The 16,723-nt window shown below is 41.4% G+C and overlaps 2 protein-coding genes across 2 annotated transcripts in view; both read right to left on the minus strand.

Annotated features, from left to right (window-relative positions):
* Positions 1 to 1,650: 1,650 nt before the first annotated feature.
* Positions 1,651 to 12,769, minus strand: ARL9 (ARF like GTPase 9). Its single transcript, XM_012758242.3, has 4 exons — positions 12,145 to 12,769; positions 9,573 to 9,735; positions 6,547 to 6,722; positions 1,651 to 1,932 (listed from the first exon to the last, which is right to left on the minus strand). Exons 1-4 carry the CDS (start codon positions 12,418 to 12,420, stop codon positions 1,753 to 1,755), a joined length of 795 nt encoding a protein of 264 aa, XP_012613696.2. The 5' UTR covers positions 12,421 to 12,769; the 3' UTR covers positions 1,651 to 1,752.
* Positions 12,770 to 14,108: 1,339 nt separating this feature from the next.
* SRP72 (signal recognition particle 72) overlaps positions 14,109 to 16,723 on the minus strand; it is a 35,927-nt gene continuing 33,312 nt past the window's right edge. Inside the window, exon 19 of the mRNA XM_012758238.3 lies at positions 14,109 to 15,958. Coding sequence (XP_012613692.3) covers positions 15,781 to 15,958 — 178 coding nt within the window. The 3' untranslated portion in view covers positions 14,109 to 15,780. The remainder of the gene's footprint in view (positions 15,959 to 16,723) is intronic.

Genomic DNA, 16,723 nt, shown 5'->3' on the forward strand with positions numbered 1-16,723 from the left:
GCTTATCCATATATAAAAATAAATTGTTAAGAATTTTTTTTTTTTTGAAAGAGTCTCATTTTGTTGCCCAGGCTACAGTGAGTGCCTTGGCATCAGCCTAGCTCACAGCAACCTCAAACTCCTGGGCTCAAACGATCCTCCTGCCTCAGCCTCCCGAGTAGCTGGGACTATAGGCACGTGCCATCATGCCCAGCTAATATTTTCTATATATATTAGTTGGCCAATTAATTTCTTTCTATTTATAGTAGAGACAGGGTCTTGCTCTTGGTCAGGCTGGTTTCAAACTCCTGACCTCGAGCAATCCGCCCCCCTCGGCCTCCCAGAGCGCTAGGATTACAGGCGTGAGCCACCGCGCCAACTGGGCCAATTGTTAAGAATACTTAAGAATTTTAAAAACAAATTCCCATAATGTCCCTCATCTAGTCTAATAGGCTCCTAGAAGAGAAGACTTTCTTAACTCTTTCTGAATGCTGTTAATTTTCATTTCTCTGAGGGTTTGACAGAGCTCACTTTCCGCATTATCCTATCCTCATATATCTTTACTACAAGCTTAAATGGATCCAGTTAAAGGAGAGACACTTGGATTTTGACTTGAAAAGAGAAGATTTATTCAAATATTTTCATATAAATTTCACAACATCAAAAAATCATAAATGGGTAACGGCTTGCTAATGCTCATTTTATTTTTGTTCATTAAAAATCTCAATTTCTCCTAAACACATTGTTTTATAAATATTTATGATGTTCAAAAATCTAAATAAGGAGATGCTCTTAATAAATTAGCATGATCTTTGTACAGTTGTCTCTCGGTATCTTCAGGGATTGGTTCCAGGATCACCATAGGTATCTGAGGATGCTCAAGTCCTTTATGTAAAATGACTTAGTATCTGCATGTAACTTACGTACATCCTCCTGCATACTTTAAATCAGGGGTCCTCAAACTTTTTAAACAGGGGGCCAGTTCACTGTCCCTCAGACCATCGGAGAGTGCGGCGCACATTCCACACATGCGCACTGTGGACCCGGGACGAGTCGGCTGCTAAGCAGGACAGGCAGTGGTGGCAAAAACACCCAGCAGGCGGGATAAATGTCCTTGGCGGGGGCATGTGGCCTGCAGGCCATAGTTTGAGGACACCTGCAATCATCTCCAGATTACTTATAATACCTAATATAATGTAAATGCTATGTATTAATGGCTATAACACTGTATTTTTTAAACTTGTATTCGTTTTTTGTTTTTGAGACAGAGTCTCCTTCTGTCACCTTGGGTAGACTGCAGTGGCATCATCAAAGCTCACTGTAACCTCAAACTCTTGGGTTCAAGGGATCCTCCTTCCTCAGCCTCCCGGGTAGCTAGGACTACAGGCACTCACCAACATGCCCAGCTATGTTTTCTATTTTTTATAGTGATGAGGTCTTGCTCTTGCTCAGGCTGGTCTTGAACTCCTGACCTCAAGCGATCCTCCCATCTAGGTTTCCCAGAGTGCTTAGGATTACAAGCATGAACCCCCACACCTGGCCATACTGTTATTTTTTATGGGCTTTTTTCCCCCCAAAACATTTTTGACTCACAGTTTTTTAATCTGTGGATATGGAACCCACAGATAGGGACATCTGACTATATGTATACCATACATAGAGAAAATAGGAAATGGCTTATTTTTTATTTGAAAGAAGCCTTTGGCTAAGCCTGCCATTCAACACTCTCTGATGACAAATCGATCATGAGCCACACAGTGGGCCTGTTCCTGGTCACTGTATTTCTGCAGCCAACTGTGCAATCAAGTCTTTGGCATCTTGCATGGTGGAGGGTATCTCTGAGCCATTCTTAGTCAGGTGGGTTCCAAACAAGAACATCTTCCTGTCATTTCCCACTTCAGATAATGCCAAAGCTTCATGAATATCTGTAATGTGATAGGCTGTTTCAAGATCCTTCACCCAGCGTGGAAAAAGAATAGGAAAACGTTAGTTATTTGATAATCTTTTTGTATAGATACATTTATTACTCTTATTTATTGCTCTCAGTGACTCCACCATTTTCAAAAAAATTTTATTATCATTATTATTTTTGGAAACAAAGTCTTCCTTTGTTGACCAGGCATGAGGGCAGTGGTGTGATCATAGCTCACTGCAGCCTCAAACTCCTGGGCTCAAGTTGATCCTCCTGCCTCAGCTTCCTGAATACCTGGGACTACAGGTGCACACCACCATATCTAGCTAATTTTTCTACTTTTTGTAGAGATGTGGTCTCAATATGTTGCTCAGGCTAGTCTTGAACTCTTGACCTCAAGCAATCCTCCTGCCTTGGCCTCCCAAAGTGCTAAGATTATAGACATTAGCTACCACGCCTGGCCTGACTCCACCATTTTAATATAGATGATATTGTGATCCACTATTATGACCCCAGTGGTTGTTTGAACATAATATTTTCATCAGAATTATGCCAATACTTGCGAGTTATCAAAAAAAGTATTTTCTGGAATGAAGCTAATATAATACCTTAATTTTCTAAAGAGTACCAGTTAATCTGTTTCTAATTTTGTTTTTCCATTTTCCTTTTAATTTTCCAGAATTATTTTCTTTCTTTCTTTTTTCAGACAGAGTCTCAACTGTTACCCAGGCTAGAGTGCTGTGGCATCAGCCTAGCTCACGGCAACCTCAAACTCCAGGGCTCAAGCGATCCTTCTGTCTCAGTCTCGAGTAGCTGGGACTACAGGCATGCACTACCATGCCCGGCTAATTTTTTCTATATATGTTTAGTTGTACAATTAATTTCTTTCTATTTTTAGTAGAGACCAGGTCTCGCTCTTGCTCAGGCTGGTTTCGAACTCCTGACCTCGAGCAATCCTCCTGCCTTCCCAGAGTGCTAGGATTACAGGCGTGCACCACTGCGCCCAGCCTAGATGTATTAATCTTAAACTAGAATATTCAAACTTTTCAACATTAAGGCCCAATAAAAGTTATAAATTTGACAACAAATGGCTCTGTTTATTTAATCTGATGAAGATAAGAGACACAAACCACAAAGAACAGCATTGATAAATTTGATTATTTTTTGGTGTTTTTTTAGAGACAAGGTCTTGCTATGTTGCCCAGGCTGGTCTTGAATTCCTGGCCTCAAGTGATCCTCCCACATTGGCCTCCCAAAGTGCTGGGATTACAGGCATGAGCCACCATGCCTGGCCAAATTTGACTGTTAAATATAGAAATCTTCTATATAAAAATGGAAACCATAAGCAAAGTAAAATGATAAGCTACCAGGATGCTGTAGAAGATATTTGTAATGCATATAACTAACAAAGGATTATTTTTTTCAAAAGATATGAAAGACTCCTAAAACTTAAATAAGAAAAGATACACATCCCAGTAGGAATTGGAGAAAGATTTTAATAGGCAATTCACATATATGGAGATCTTTAACTAATAATTATCCTAAAAGATGTTCAAACTCACTAGTAATTAAGGAAATGCAAATTAGAACAAAAAAAGAAAAAACAATCTCACCCCAGGAGATTGGCAAAAATGAAAAAGTTTGATAATACCAAGTATTGACAAGAATATAGGGCTGTAAAAATTGTCATATTCTGCTGGTGGAAGGATAAATTGATACAACATCTTTGGAAAGCAACTTGGTGATATCTAATACAACTGAATATGCACAAATGCAAAAACCCAACAATTCTTCTTTTGGTAAATGCACTAGAGAAATGTTCATACACATCTACAAGGAGACACATACATGAAAGTTCACTGCAATATTGGTTATAACAATGAAAAATTGGAAACAATTTCCAAATTTCCACGTTGTTTCCCAGCAACAAGAAAATGATAAAACTGTGGCATATTCATGCAATGGAATAGTATACAGCTCACTGGCATGGACTGTGATCTTCTAAATCTCTGTAGTTTATGGTACTTAAGATGCTCCACTTAAAAAAGCAAAACAAAAAAAGCATCAGCCTTTCTTTTAAAATGCCAGGAGATGGCCGGGCGTGGTGGCTCACGCTTGTAATCCTAGCACTCTGGGAGGCTGAGGCGGGCGGATTGCTCAAGGTCAGGAGTTCAAAACCAGCCTGAGCGAGACCCCGTCTCTACTATAAAAATAGAAAGAAATTAATTGGCCAACTAATATATATATATAAAATTAGCCGGGCATGGTGGCGCGTGCCTGTAGTCCCAGCTACTCGGGAGGCTGAGGCAGGAGGATTGCTTGAGCCCAGGAGTTTGAGGTTGCTGTGAGCTAGGCTGACGCCACGGCACTCACTCTAGCCTAGGCAACAAAGCGAGACTCTGTCTCAAAAAAAAAAATAAAAAAATAAAAAAAATTAAAAAAAAAAATTAAATGCCAGGAGAATGTCAAAACCTGCTGGACTAGCTTCTATATTGGACTCTAACATAGCCTCCTACTTTAGGTCATCCTTTATAATCTGTTAGTATACTTCCATAACATTCACCCATAGAAGTGGTGGGAGAAAAGAACAGAGCTCTACTATGATTGGCAAACCTAGCAACTGAGAAAGGGGCTTTGGAATTACGATATTATGGATGTTAAAATTCTTTCACTTTTTTTTATTGTGTTAATTACACATAATAAAATTTTCCAGCTCAACCATTTCAAAGGTCAGTGGCATTAAGTACATTTGCACTGCTGTGCAACCATCACCACTCTCCATCTCCAGAACTCTTTTCGCCTTGCAGAACTGAAACTCTGTCTCCATGAAATGGTAATTCCCTATTCCTCCCTATCCTAGCCTCTACAGCCACCCCTCTACAATCTCTCTCTGTGAATTTGACTACTTTAGGTACATAAGTGGAATCATATAGTATCTGTTCTTTTGTGACTGGCTTATTTCACTTACCATAATGTCCTCAGGGTTCACCCATGTTGTAGCATGTGTCAGAATTTCCTGCCCTTTTAAGATTGAATAACATTCCATTCCATAGATACATAACACATTTTGTTTATCCATTCATGGATACTTGGGTTGCTTCCACCTTTTGGCTATTGTGAAATAATGCTGCTATGAACATAGGTGTACAAATACCTATTTTAGTCCCTGCTTCCAATTCCTTTGAGTATATACCCAGAAGTGGAATTGTTGAATCATATGGGAATTCTATTTTTTAATTTTTTTAATTTTTTAATTTTTTAATTTTTATAAGCATTATATATACCATAAGAAGTGCTATTTTTGATTTTCTGAGGAACCACCACATTGTTTTCCATAGCAGCTGCATCGTTTTACTTTTATTTTGCGACAGAGTCTTACTTTGTTGAGTGAGTGCCAGGCTAGAGTGAGTGCTGTGGTGTCGGCCTAGCTCACAGCAACCTCCATCTCCTGGGCTCAAGCCATCCTGCTGCCTCAGCCTCCCGAGTAGCTAGGACTACAGGCATGCGCCACTATGCCCGGCTAATTTTTTCTGTATATATTAGTTGGCCAATTAATTTCTTTCTATTTATAGTAGAGATGGGTCTTGCTCTTGCTCAGGCTGGTTTCAAACTCCTGACATTGAGCAATCCGTCCGCCTCGGCATCCCAGAGTGCTAGGATTACAGGTGTGAGCCACGACGCCCGGCCTAGATACATCGTTTTACATTCCCACCAACAGTGCATGTTTAATGTCTTTAATGCATGTGTGAAATAAATTCAGTTCTAATCAATCTAAAACAAAACAATTTCTTTTGTTGCTATTGTTGTTGAGGTTTTTTTTTTTTTTATTTCGGCATATTATGGGGGTACAAATTTTAAGGTTTCAATAAATGCCCTTTCCCCCCTCCCCCTACAAGTCCAAGATTCCAACATGACCATCCCCAGATGGTGCACATCTCACTCATTATGTATGTATATACCCATCCCCCTCCCCCCAAAACAATTTCTTTATACAAGGTAGCCACTCAACTATTTTGTTGAATTCAATTCAACAATCAACATAAGTTTAATGAAGTAAGTTAAACACACATTTGTTCAATTCTTAACTATGCACAAGGCAGTAGACTAGGTTTTACAAAGAACACAAAAATGAATAATAGTCTCTACCCTCAAGGAGCTTATAATCCAGGATATCAAATAAATACAAATTGAATATATGACATATTGTTGAATATCTATGCATCAAAAGTAGACATTTCGGCCGGGCACGGTGGCTCACGCCTGTAATCCTAGCACTCTGGGAGGCTGAGGCGGGCGGATTGCTCGAGGTCAGGAGTTTGAAACCAGCCTGAGCAAGAGCAAGACGCTGTCTCTACTATAAATAGAAAGAAATTAATTGGCCAACTAATATATATAGAAAAAAATTAGCCGGGCATGGTGGCGCATGCCTGTAGTCCCAGCTACTCGGGAGGCTGAGGCAGGAGGATCGCTTGAGCCCAGGAGTTTGAGGTTGCTGTGAGCTAGGCTGACACCACGGCACTCACACTAGCCGGGGCAACAAAGCAAGACTCTGTCTCAAAAAAAAAAAAAAAAAAAAGACATTTCTTGTATTAATTTCTTATATTGTATTAATAAAGATACTATTGAGTACAATTTATATTTGCACAGATTTTTACCTGTTTGTTTGCAAACACAACCAGAGGAAGGACTGGGTTTGCTCCAATTAGTTGATGAAGGTATTTCTTTGCTTCAGGCAATCGGTTGTGATCTGCTGAATCCACCACAAAGATCAACAGCAAACCCCTGGACAGGTATGTTTCCCAGTAGGAACGGAAAGGTTCACTGCCACCAACTACAGAGAACAGTTAAGGAAAAAGACAGACAAAAAAAAGAAAAATCACAGAAGCATTCACTGAGTGGGCAAGGCAAATCTAGATTTCACTGGACAGGTGTTCTGATAAAAAATACCACCATGCTATAGTGTACCCGATTCTAAGAGTGACCAGAGGAAATTGATGTACACATTTGTATATGTAGGAAACAGAAAAACAATTTCACTTTTTTCCATGGTGTCCCTGCACTATTTATTGAATAGTCTCTCCTTTTCCCAGTGGACTTTCTCTCTAGGTCTGTTCATTTGGTTATTTTGTTCATCCTTGTGCCAATAGCACACAATCTTAATTTTATAGCTTTATAATAATATTTGATATTTGACAGGACAACTCAACCTTTCTTATTTATTTCTTCAAGAGTGTTTTGGCTTTCTCCACATCTTTGCTCTTCTATGTAAATTGTAGCCTCACTTGTCAAACTTCTTAAGAAAATCTTATTGGGATTTTTACTGAAATTGAATGGTATCCAAACATCAATTCGGGGAGAATTAATATCTTTTTGATGTAATGTCTATCTATCTATGAAAACTGTATTATGTCTCCATTTATTTAGGTCTTCTCCCAGTGTTTTTCAATGACATCTACCAATTCTCTCCATATAGATAGGTACATTTTTTGTTAGATTTATTTCTATGTAAATTATATTTTTGTTGCTATTGAAAAATGGTATCTTTTAAAAAATTATATTACTGTATGTAGTGATAATAGAAATGTAATTAATTTTCCTTCTTTGAGATGGGGTCTTGCTCTGTTACCCAGGCTAGAGTGCAGTGGCATGATCATGGCCCACTATAACCTCATACTCCTGAACAAAAGCAATCCTACAGGAAGAGGAAGAGAAAGGAAGAGAGGAAGAGAAAGGAAGAGAAAGAGAGAGACAGAGAGAGAGAGACAGACAGACAGAGAGAAAGAGAGAGAGAAAGAGGGAGGGAGGGAGGGAAGGAGGAAGGAAGGAAGGAAGGAAGGAGGGAGGGAGGGAGGGAGGGAGGGAGGGAGGGAGGAAGGAAGGAAGGAAGGAAGGAAGGAAGGAAGGAAGGAAGGAAGGAAGGAAGGAAGGAAGGAAGGAAGGAAGGAAGGAAAGAAGGAAGGAAGGAAAGGAAGGAAAAGGAGTGCAATATACTGGAGTAAGGTTAAAGAGGAGGCAGTTTATAAAGGGCCTCCTGAGCCATCACAAAGACTCTGGATTTTATCCCAAGTATGTGATCTCCATTGAAGAGTATTAAATTAGCAAATAATGTGCTTAAATGTATGTGTTAAAATATTTCTCTTCATAAATGGATGAAAGCAAAAATAAAAAGGTGACTCCAATAATTTAAGTAAGAGATGATGGAGGGTCCAACCCATATGGGGGCAGTGGAAAAGGATGTAACTGATTAATTCAGACAGGCTTTGGAGATAGAAAAATTCATAGTGCTTTACTTGTGGACTGGCGGTGGGGATACAGGAGGAATCAAGGGGGACTCCTAGTTTTCTGGCTAGAGCAAGTTGATGGTTGCAGAACCATTTGTTGACCAGAAGACTACAGGGAAAGGAACAGATACGGGAAAAATGAAGCATTTTGTTTTGACCATGTTAGGTTCAAGAAGCCAATTAGAAATCGAGGTGGAGATGTAAGGAGACATTTTTGGATATGATTTGGTTTCAGGCGTCCTCAAACTACGGCCCGCGGGCCACATGTGGGTGTTTTTGCCCATTTGTTTTCTGACTTCAAAATAAGATATGTGCAGTGTGCATAGGAATTTGTTCATAGTTTTTTTCAAACTATAGTCCGGCCCTCCAACGATCTGAGGGACAGTGAACTGGCCCCCTGTTTAAAAAGTTTGGGGACCCCTGGGTTGGATAGATAAATTTGGGAGTCATTAGCATATAGATGGTATTTAATGCCATGAGGATGAATGAAATCATCCAAGGAGAGAATGTAAAGAGAAGACAAGAGGACCTGCCCCAGCTCTGGGGTTCAGCAATATGTAGAGAGACGGTAACTCCAGAATTACTATTCAGTAATTACTATTCAGTAATTCAGTAAGTACTATTCAGTAATTACTATTCAGAGGGCTTCTGGACTGCTCTCTAGTTTTAAGAAGAGATTTGAGACTCATCTATAATTTTGTTTGCAGAGAAAGGAGCACACTATACTTAGATTGGATGTTTAATTGCAGTAGTGTGGGAAGGAGGAGGCTGATTATAGGAGGTTACAGGAGGGGTGCTAAAGCCTTCTTCTAAATCCCTGTTATCACCACTGCAAAAAGGAGCAAACTAAAAAAGCAGAAAGTGCTTTTCCCTCACACATTGCACGCTAGTATTAAACAACACACACATTCTAAAAGTCTAGGGGAAGGCTGGGGCGGTGGCTCACGCCTGTAATCCTAGCACTCTGGGAGGCCGAGGCAGGCGGATTGCTCGAGGTCAGGGGTTCAAAACCAGCCTGAGCAAGAGGGAGACCCCGTCTCTACTATAAATAGAAAGAAATTAATTGGCCAACTAATATATACAGAAAAAATTAGCCGGCATGGTGGCGCATGCCTGTAGTCTCAGCTACTTGGGAGGCTGAGGCAGGAGGATTGCTTGAGCCCAGGAGTTTGAGGTTGCTATGAGCTAGGCTGACGCCACGGCACTCACTCTAGCCCAGGCAACAAAGCGTGACTCTGTCTCGAAAAAAAATAAAAGTAAAAATAAATAAATAAAAAATAAAAGTCTAGGGAAATTTGATCTGGTGTTAGTTTTTATAAGGACCCAATGTCGGTAACATCATGTATGGCTTAAGACACAATGAAATGTGGCTATCCTGTAACTCATGAGAAAGAGCTTACTCTCCAGGAATTCCATCTGGCTGTCTTCAATGTTGATGCAAACTGCATTGAAACCTTGGGTGGGGGCCACACTGTGCTGGACTCTGTTTGAAGCTAGAGAGTAGAGGACACTGGTTTTTCCTGCTCCATCTAGGCCCAGCACTAGGATCTGCTTATTTTTCTCCTGTGAAACAAAAGATAAATCAATAAACCTATGCTATCAGGGCTTTGTTTTCCTGGCTCCTGGCAGTGGGCCTGCCTGGATCCAATAATACTCTTGGAATTGTAAACCAGAACAAAACTTCACAAATATTTCATATTCCTCTTTTATATTTTTTAATATAAGTATCATGATTAAACAAAAAGGCTGACATTACAGAAATTGTTAAACCAGTTCCAATCACAAATGAGTACTTGTTTTAAAACCCGATGAAATAAAAGTAAGCTTAGAAAGGAGTATTCTACCAATATACTAGCCTTAGAAATTTTTATGGCAAATGATTGAGGGACAAGAAGGGAAGGCTGATGTGAAAGTAGAAATAGAAGGTTTGGAGTGCTCATAAATATGGTTGCACATTTTAATGAAAACAATAAATGAGCAACAATACGGCCAGATTGCTCACAGGAATTCAATTCTGTTTGCCAAACAGCCTGCTAAAGAAGCTTCTCATGCACAAAAAAACACTAATAATTGTCTTTAATGGCACTGGTTTAGAAATAACAATAATCTTACACATTTCTGCTTGAACACTAAATGTTGACATTAGACGCTGACTGGATTTCTGGAAAAAAGTGATTCTAAACAGATTAGAATGTCTCTCCCACTCCCTTTTCTAAAAAGATCTATGTGAAAGTGAGATGTTTTAAGGTCTGGCCTAATAAAGACTTGTGTAGACAGCATGGTTTATGAAGGCCAAATAGTGAATAACAGAATTTGAAAAAAATTATATATTTGTTCTTGGAGCAAATTCTTGATGGCTGTTAAAGCAAATAGTATTTTCATAGGTGTTTCCTATCTCCATCCACACCTCTTTCCCACTCCCTCCATCTGAGTCTAAATGTTATAATGCCATTCTGAGAGTATGTAATGGTAAGGAAAAGAGGGGATGCACAAAGGAGATTTCATCGAATGGCTTAAAATCGCCTGCTTTAAAGCAATGGTGGCACCATGGCTGCAGGATATGAATTTTGTTCCTGAACAATCTCTACCAGGGACTCCACTCAGGCTACCCCAACACACTTCATTAATTCTAAGATGCTTATTTGTCCCTATACTTTAGTCTGTCTGAAATTAGGATGTTTTACAGTCACATAGGTCATATTTTGATTGGCAGCATTTTTTTTTCTGAGTGGTACCTAAAATAACGGCATCTTAGATCCTAAGAAATATTGTGAGTTAAAAACAATTCCCCACTCCCTTTCCAAACACATTGCTGCCCCAAAGCCCATCCTACCCAGAAATTCTGCACTCACCCATGCTTTACATTTCGTTCATATTTTTAGTCTAAAATACATCTTTCCTCATGTTTATCATTTCCTAAGAAAAGCTGAGATTATTGTAAACCAAGAGTTCATGGCCAGGCACTGTCTCATGTCTGTAATCCTAGCACTCTGGGAGACCCAGGTAGGAGGTCGATTGTGTTCAGGAGCTCAAAACAAGCCTGAGCAAGAGGAAGACCCCTGTCTCTACCAAAAATAGGAAAACTTATCTAGGCATGGTAGCACATGCCTGTAGTCCCAGCTACTAGGGAGGCTGAGGCAGAAGGATCGCTCGAGCCCAGGAGTTGGAGGTTACAGTGAGCTGTGATGATGCCACAGCACTCCACTCAGGGCGACAGAGCAAGACTCTTGTCTCAAAAAAAAAAGGAGTTCAGACAGAAAATGTGATTCTCGACATCATATGTAGTGTGATGTTTCAGCAGAGATCAAATCTCTGTTAGTCATTCAACCTGTTCAGAACCAGAGAGCAGCTCTGAGCCAAGGAGCCGGCTCAGGAACTCCAGGAGCACAGAGGCCACCAAGCTGGCCCAAACAATCGCTGGTTTCCAGGATACCTCAGTTAAAACTTCGCGACCATCCCTCCTGGGCGCTGGTGGTCTGAAAACGCCCGAGTTAGTAACCACAGCGCCCAGAGACAGGAACCAGCTAGCCCCACAACACATCCTGCTTAAATTCTGGAACCCAGCCCCCTCTGACAAAGGATGTGTTCTCGGAAAGAAAGGGTGCCGGGCGCGGGGAGGGTGTGGAGCCGGCTTCTCGGTGTTGTCAGGGGGTCCGTGCGACGGACTCAGGGGCGAAGGGTCGTTCCCCCGGCCCGGTGAAGACCCACTAAGATCCCTGGTTCCTCCGCACCAGACCCGACGAGGGTCAGGACGCGGGAGTGGGAGCAGGGCTGAGGGCGCGCGGGGCACGGGGAAAGGGGCTGGCGATGGACGGGTGGCTCCAAGCTTGGCGCGTGCCCTCCCGTCCCCAGATAGAAGCCCCCACAGGAGATCGGGTCCCTCCCGCGAGGTCGAGGCCTCGGGCGGGCGTCACAGAGCGCTGAGCGCCCTCGGGGGCCTTGGGGACGAGGGTCCCGGCGCCGGCCTCTTACCAGCGGTTCAGGCGGGGGCCTCGTCCAAGTGCTTATGTTCTTCCCTTCCTCCTCAGATTCTTCCTTCCCTTTCTTCGTCTCCTTGACTTGCTCTTTACTCTTTTTCTCTTTATCCTCCGCTTTCCTCGCACTCCGTTCCTCCACCCCGTTCCCCTTCTCCTTTTCTTTTTCCTTAATTTTCTCCTCCGACGACTTCCTTTTCTCTTCCTTTCCCTTTTCCCTGGTCTTCTCCGTCTCCTTTCCCTTCTCTCTCTTCTTCACTTTGCCCTTGTCCATCCCACCGTCCCTTGTTTCCTTCCTTCCCCCCGCGCCCGCGCCCGCGCCCTGCGACGGCTGCCCCCGGTCCGGCAGGTGTGGCCCCGCGGCGCCCGCGGCACACACGTAGGCGCGCTCGGCGCAGGCCACGCCCGCGGGCCCCGCCAGCCCGCGCGCGTCCCTCGTCCCCGTCCCTCGTCCCCGCGTCCCCGCCGCCGAGCGGCGCGGCCCTCTCTCCGGACCCGGGGCACAGCTCGGCCGGGCGGCCGCCGTTGCAGGAAGAGCGTTCCGAGGCGCCACTTGCGCCGGAGGGCCCACGATGGCGCGCGACTCCCTCGGGGCCGCGCAGGGTGTCTCAGAAACGCCTCCTCCCACGCTGGCCGCGTCCCCAGCGACCTCAGCGTCAGCCGAGGTGTGGCCGACCTGGAGAAACGCTCGGGGCGCCAGCACCCTGTACGACCCGGGAGAATTCCCGGCCTCCCCCCAGCTCGCACCCATGAGCCTGGAAGGCCAGGTCGGGTCTCTTCCTGCCCTCTGTCCCGCGTAAGCTCCACTAGGAGTGCCTAGAGGCCGCTACCTGGGTTGTCGGTTTAAGGACAGAGGAACATGGCTGAGTTCCGTTATTTTAAATTCCTGCTGCATTTCAATTTTTAAAAAAATTCTTCCCAGAGTAAAAAGACTGACAGAATCATAGCTGCCAGTAGTGCCAGGTATTGAAACCCAAACTAAACAAAATAGTCTGGTCACCCCTAATGATATAATATGCAGATTAAGCACCTGGGGAGCTTTTCAAAGGTGGTGCAGTTTCTTAAACTAGTTGAGAAGCATCTGGATAGTTCCTTTTGTTATCTTGTTAAGCTTTAACCCTTTAGTTAAGCTAACAATTAAACACAATTACTTTAGAGCAATAAACTGATTTTCCTTATCAGATCTGTTTCAAACAGACTTGTAAGGAACAATGAATGAATAGCAGGTTCCAGAAGGCTTGAGTGATGCAACAGTTTTTATGGTTAGTTGTTCCCAATAGTGTTGAAAATGCTTAGTAACTTTTAAAAAGGTTTACTACTGGCTGGGCGTGGTGGCTCACACCTGTAATCCTAGCACTCTGGGAGGCCAAGGTGGGAGGCTCGCTCAAGGTCAGGAGTTCAAGACCAGCCTGAGCACAAGTGAGACACCTGGCTCCACTAAAAAACAGAAATTAGCTGGACAACTATACCAGTATAGAAAAAATTTCTATACTAGTATAGAAAAAATTAGCTGGGCATGTGGTACAGGCCTATATTCCCAGCTACACGGAGGGTGAGGCAGAAAAAATTAGCTGGGCATGTGGTACATGCCTATATTCCCAGCTACACGGAGGGTGAGGCAGAAGGATCCCTTGAGCCCAGGAGTTTGAGGTTGTTGTGAGCTAGGCTGACATCAAGGCACTGTAGCCCGGGCAACAGAATGAGACTCTATCTCAAAAATAATAATTTAAAAAAAAGATTCTTAAAAGAAAATTCTTAGATAACACCAACCATGAAGTCCTCCATAAAATGCTAACACCCCCAAACACCTTAATATTTTTATTTTAAAATGAACCACAGTGAATGGATGTATCCATATCGGCTTTTATAAATGTATAGATACACACACATATATGCAAAATATATATGTCACTGGTTAAAGACCTGTCCAAAAGAGGAAATAATTATTAGAAAGTTAATGTGTTTACACTTGACAATTATAACTCATTTATTTGAAGTTTCAGTTGGTTGCTTATTAATAACACCAATAGTTGCCAATAACAATGATCAAATAACTATAAATTTTACTGTTGTGCCTTGGGTCCAAATTTTCAACGATGGATGATTTTCACCAAGATTCTGTTGCTTGGTTAAACTAAAAAATGATTATCCTTCACCACAGAAATTTAATAGAATCCCAAATAACAAATTTACTAACAATTATCCATGTTAGTAAACAGAAACAGTAAATATATTCCTATAGGGTATATATTCAGAAGGAATAAATATCTATTACTCTTACCAAAAGACTGTTCTCTGTAGAGCTCAAAAATATTATGCCGTAATAAATCATTCTTATTTTTAAAAGATCTCTTGTTTATATGCCACTGCAGATTCTGATTATGCTATTATAAACAGAAAGGCAGCACCTCATTTCTTATCTTGTAGAGGAAAGCCTTTTTAAGAACTTTGAAGAAGTTTCAGTAGATATGGTTAGAGTCAAACACAGCAGCACTTTATTAACAAGGACGGAGTAATATGATTACAAGGAAATACTCAAGTCTAAATGAAATGATATCTTGGGCAGCATAGAATGAATACTAACAAGGGTAGGCATCCCAATGTGTCTGTCTCATAGCTGTTCAATGTGAAAGAGGCTTGTAACCAAGGAAAGACAAGAGCAACATTTACACCACAAATTGACTATAAAATAATTATTTTGAGAAAGGTAATGAATGGTCATAATCCATAACTAGAAAGAGAAGCCATTTGAGTATCTATTAATTGGGCCAAACAGTCCTGTTGGATTTTAATACTCCCTGGTATGGAACCTGGGTACTTATTTCCTCTCTGGGTAGGAAGTCAATGTTCACGTTCTTGATAAGCGCCATTAATCTTTCTGATTGAGACAGTCCAAACCCATCTGACCTCAGAACACTGGGTCTAAGCAACATTGATATATTCTCCTTGAATTCTTTCATGGTGCTAAATCAGCACGTTACCATAATCTGAAAATTATATGGGGCACAAAGGAGCCAGATATAAATATGGAAAGTATCTCACATTCCAATAATCACATGAAGGAGATTTATGATTAAAATTATTTAAGACATTCACTTTATTTTTGTGGCCACTCAATTAAATGAAGAACACCAGTATATTAATAAGTTCCCTTTTTATCACATGATATTTCTAAATGGGTATTTTGGAATGCTCAGAAGATTCCACTTTCAGTCTCCAAAGGCCTCCTAAGACATAATTTAAAATGGGACTTGAATAGGAACAATTATTTTCAGACTCTAGTTACTGTTTAAATCCTGGGAAACCTTAGCTAACATGCCTTGTTTGTGAAACTAAAAAACATCAAATCAGCACAAGAAGATAAAGGATGCAACAGATATTAAGGAATATAAATTTATGCCCAATTATTTTCAGTACTCATAACCTGTGCAAAGCTGGGTGGTACAAGTAGGCCAAATCTCACTAGGCAGAGTTTGAGAGAGATGTTTTCCTATTTGATGCACAAGAAATTATTTTGTGAAAATATGGAGATGGAAGATGGAGTAGTTCTGTGCTTCTTGCTGTGTTACCTTTATTTATTTTCCTAGTGTCACTGAGACTAGTTTCAAAACAGCCTGCAATAAGAATGTTCTAATCACCAGCCACCTTTTCCACCTTTCTTCTTTTTCTGTTGCTGTTTCTTTTTTGTTGCTGGAGCCCCTGCAGGTTTCTGATGTCTTGGGGGTATGATGTTACTTGTAGAGGCAGATACTGTTGCTGCACTGCCAGGTCTTGGGGAGGTGGGTGGGCTGCTCACAGTTTTACTGGCATCCCTGAAATTGTCAGATCAGGTGAGTTTTGGTCATTCATATGTTCAACAAATGAAAAGGCTATAAAAATATATGTACATGGATTTTACTTATCACCCCTAACACTCCCCCACACACTACTTCTTTTAAGGTGGGTTTCCCAACTCTCTCTCCATTTTTCTTTTGAGTAAAATTTTTACCATTTTATAATTTTTTTTTTCTGAGACAAGAGTCTCGCTTTGTTGCCCAGGCTAGAGTGAGTGCCGTGGCGTCAGCTCACAGCAACCTCAAACTCCTGGGCTCAAGCAATCTTTCTACCTCAGCCTCCTGAGTAGCTGGGACTACAGGCATACGCCACCATGCCCGGCTAATTTTTTCTATATATATGTTAGTTGGCCAATTAATTTCTTTCTATTTATAGTAGAGACGGGGTCTTGCTCTTGCTCAGGCTGGTTTTGAACTCCTGACCTCGAGCAATCTGCCCACCTCAGCCTCCCAGAGTGCTAGGATTATACCATTTTATAATTAAAATAAAAAGTAATATATGGTACATGCAAATTTTTAGAAAGTTTAGAATATAAAAAATTTTAAATGTATAATCCTACCATGTAGAATTCATTAACATTTTTAGTACTTTGCTAGTCACATTATTTATTTATGTCTATTTAGAATATGTATTTAAATGACTAAGTGTACTCAATTTCTTTCTGAAACTAGTTTTGTTTTTGTTGTTACAATACAATCAAATAGGCTGGGCGCAGTGGCTCACGCCTGTAATCCTAGCACTCT

This window comes from Microcebus murinus, chromosome 26 (assembly GCF_040939455.1).
Source record: "Microcebus murinus isolate Inina chromosome 26, M.murinus_Inina_mat1.0, whole genome shotgun sequence".
In the NCBI taxonomy this organism is placed as follows: Eukaryota; Metazoa; Chordata; class Mammalia; order Primates; family Cheirogaleidae; genus Microcebus; species Microcebus murinus.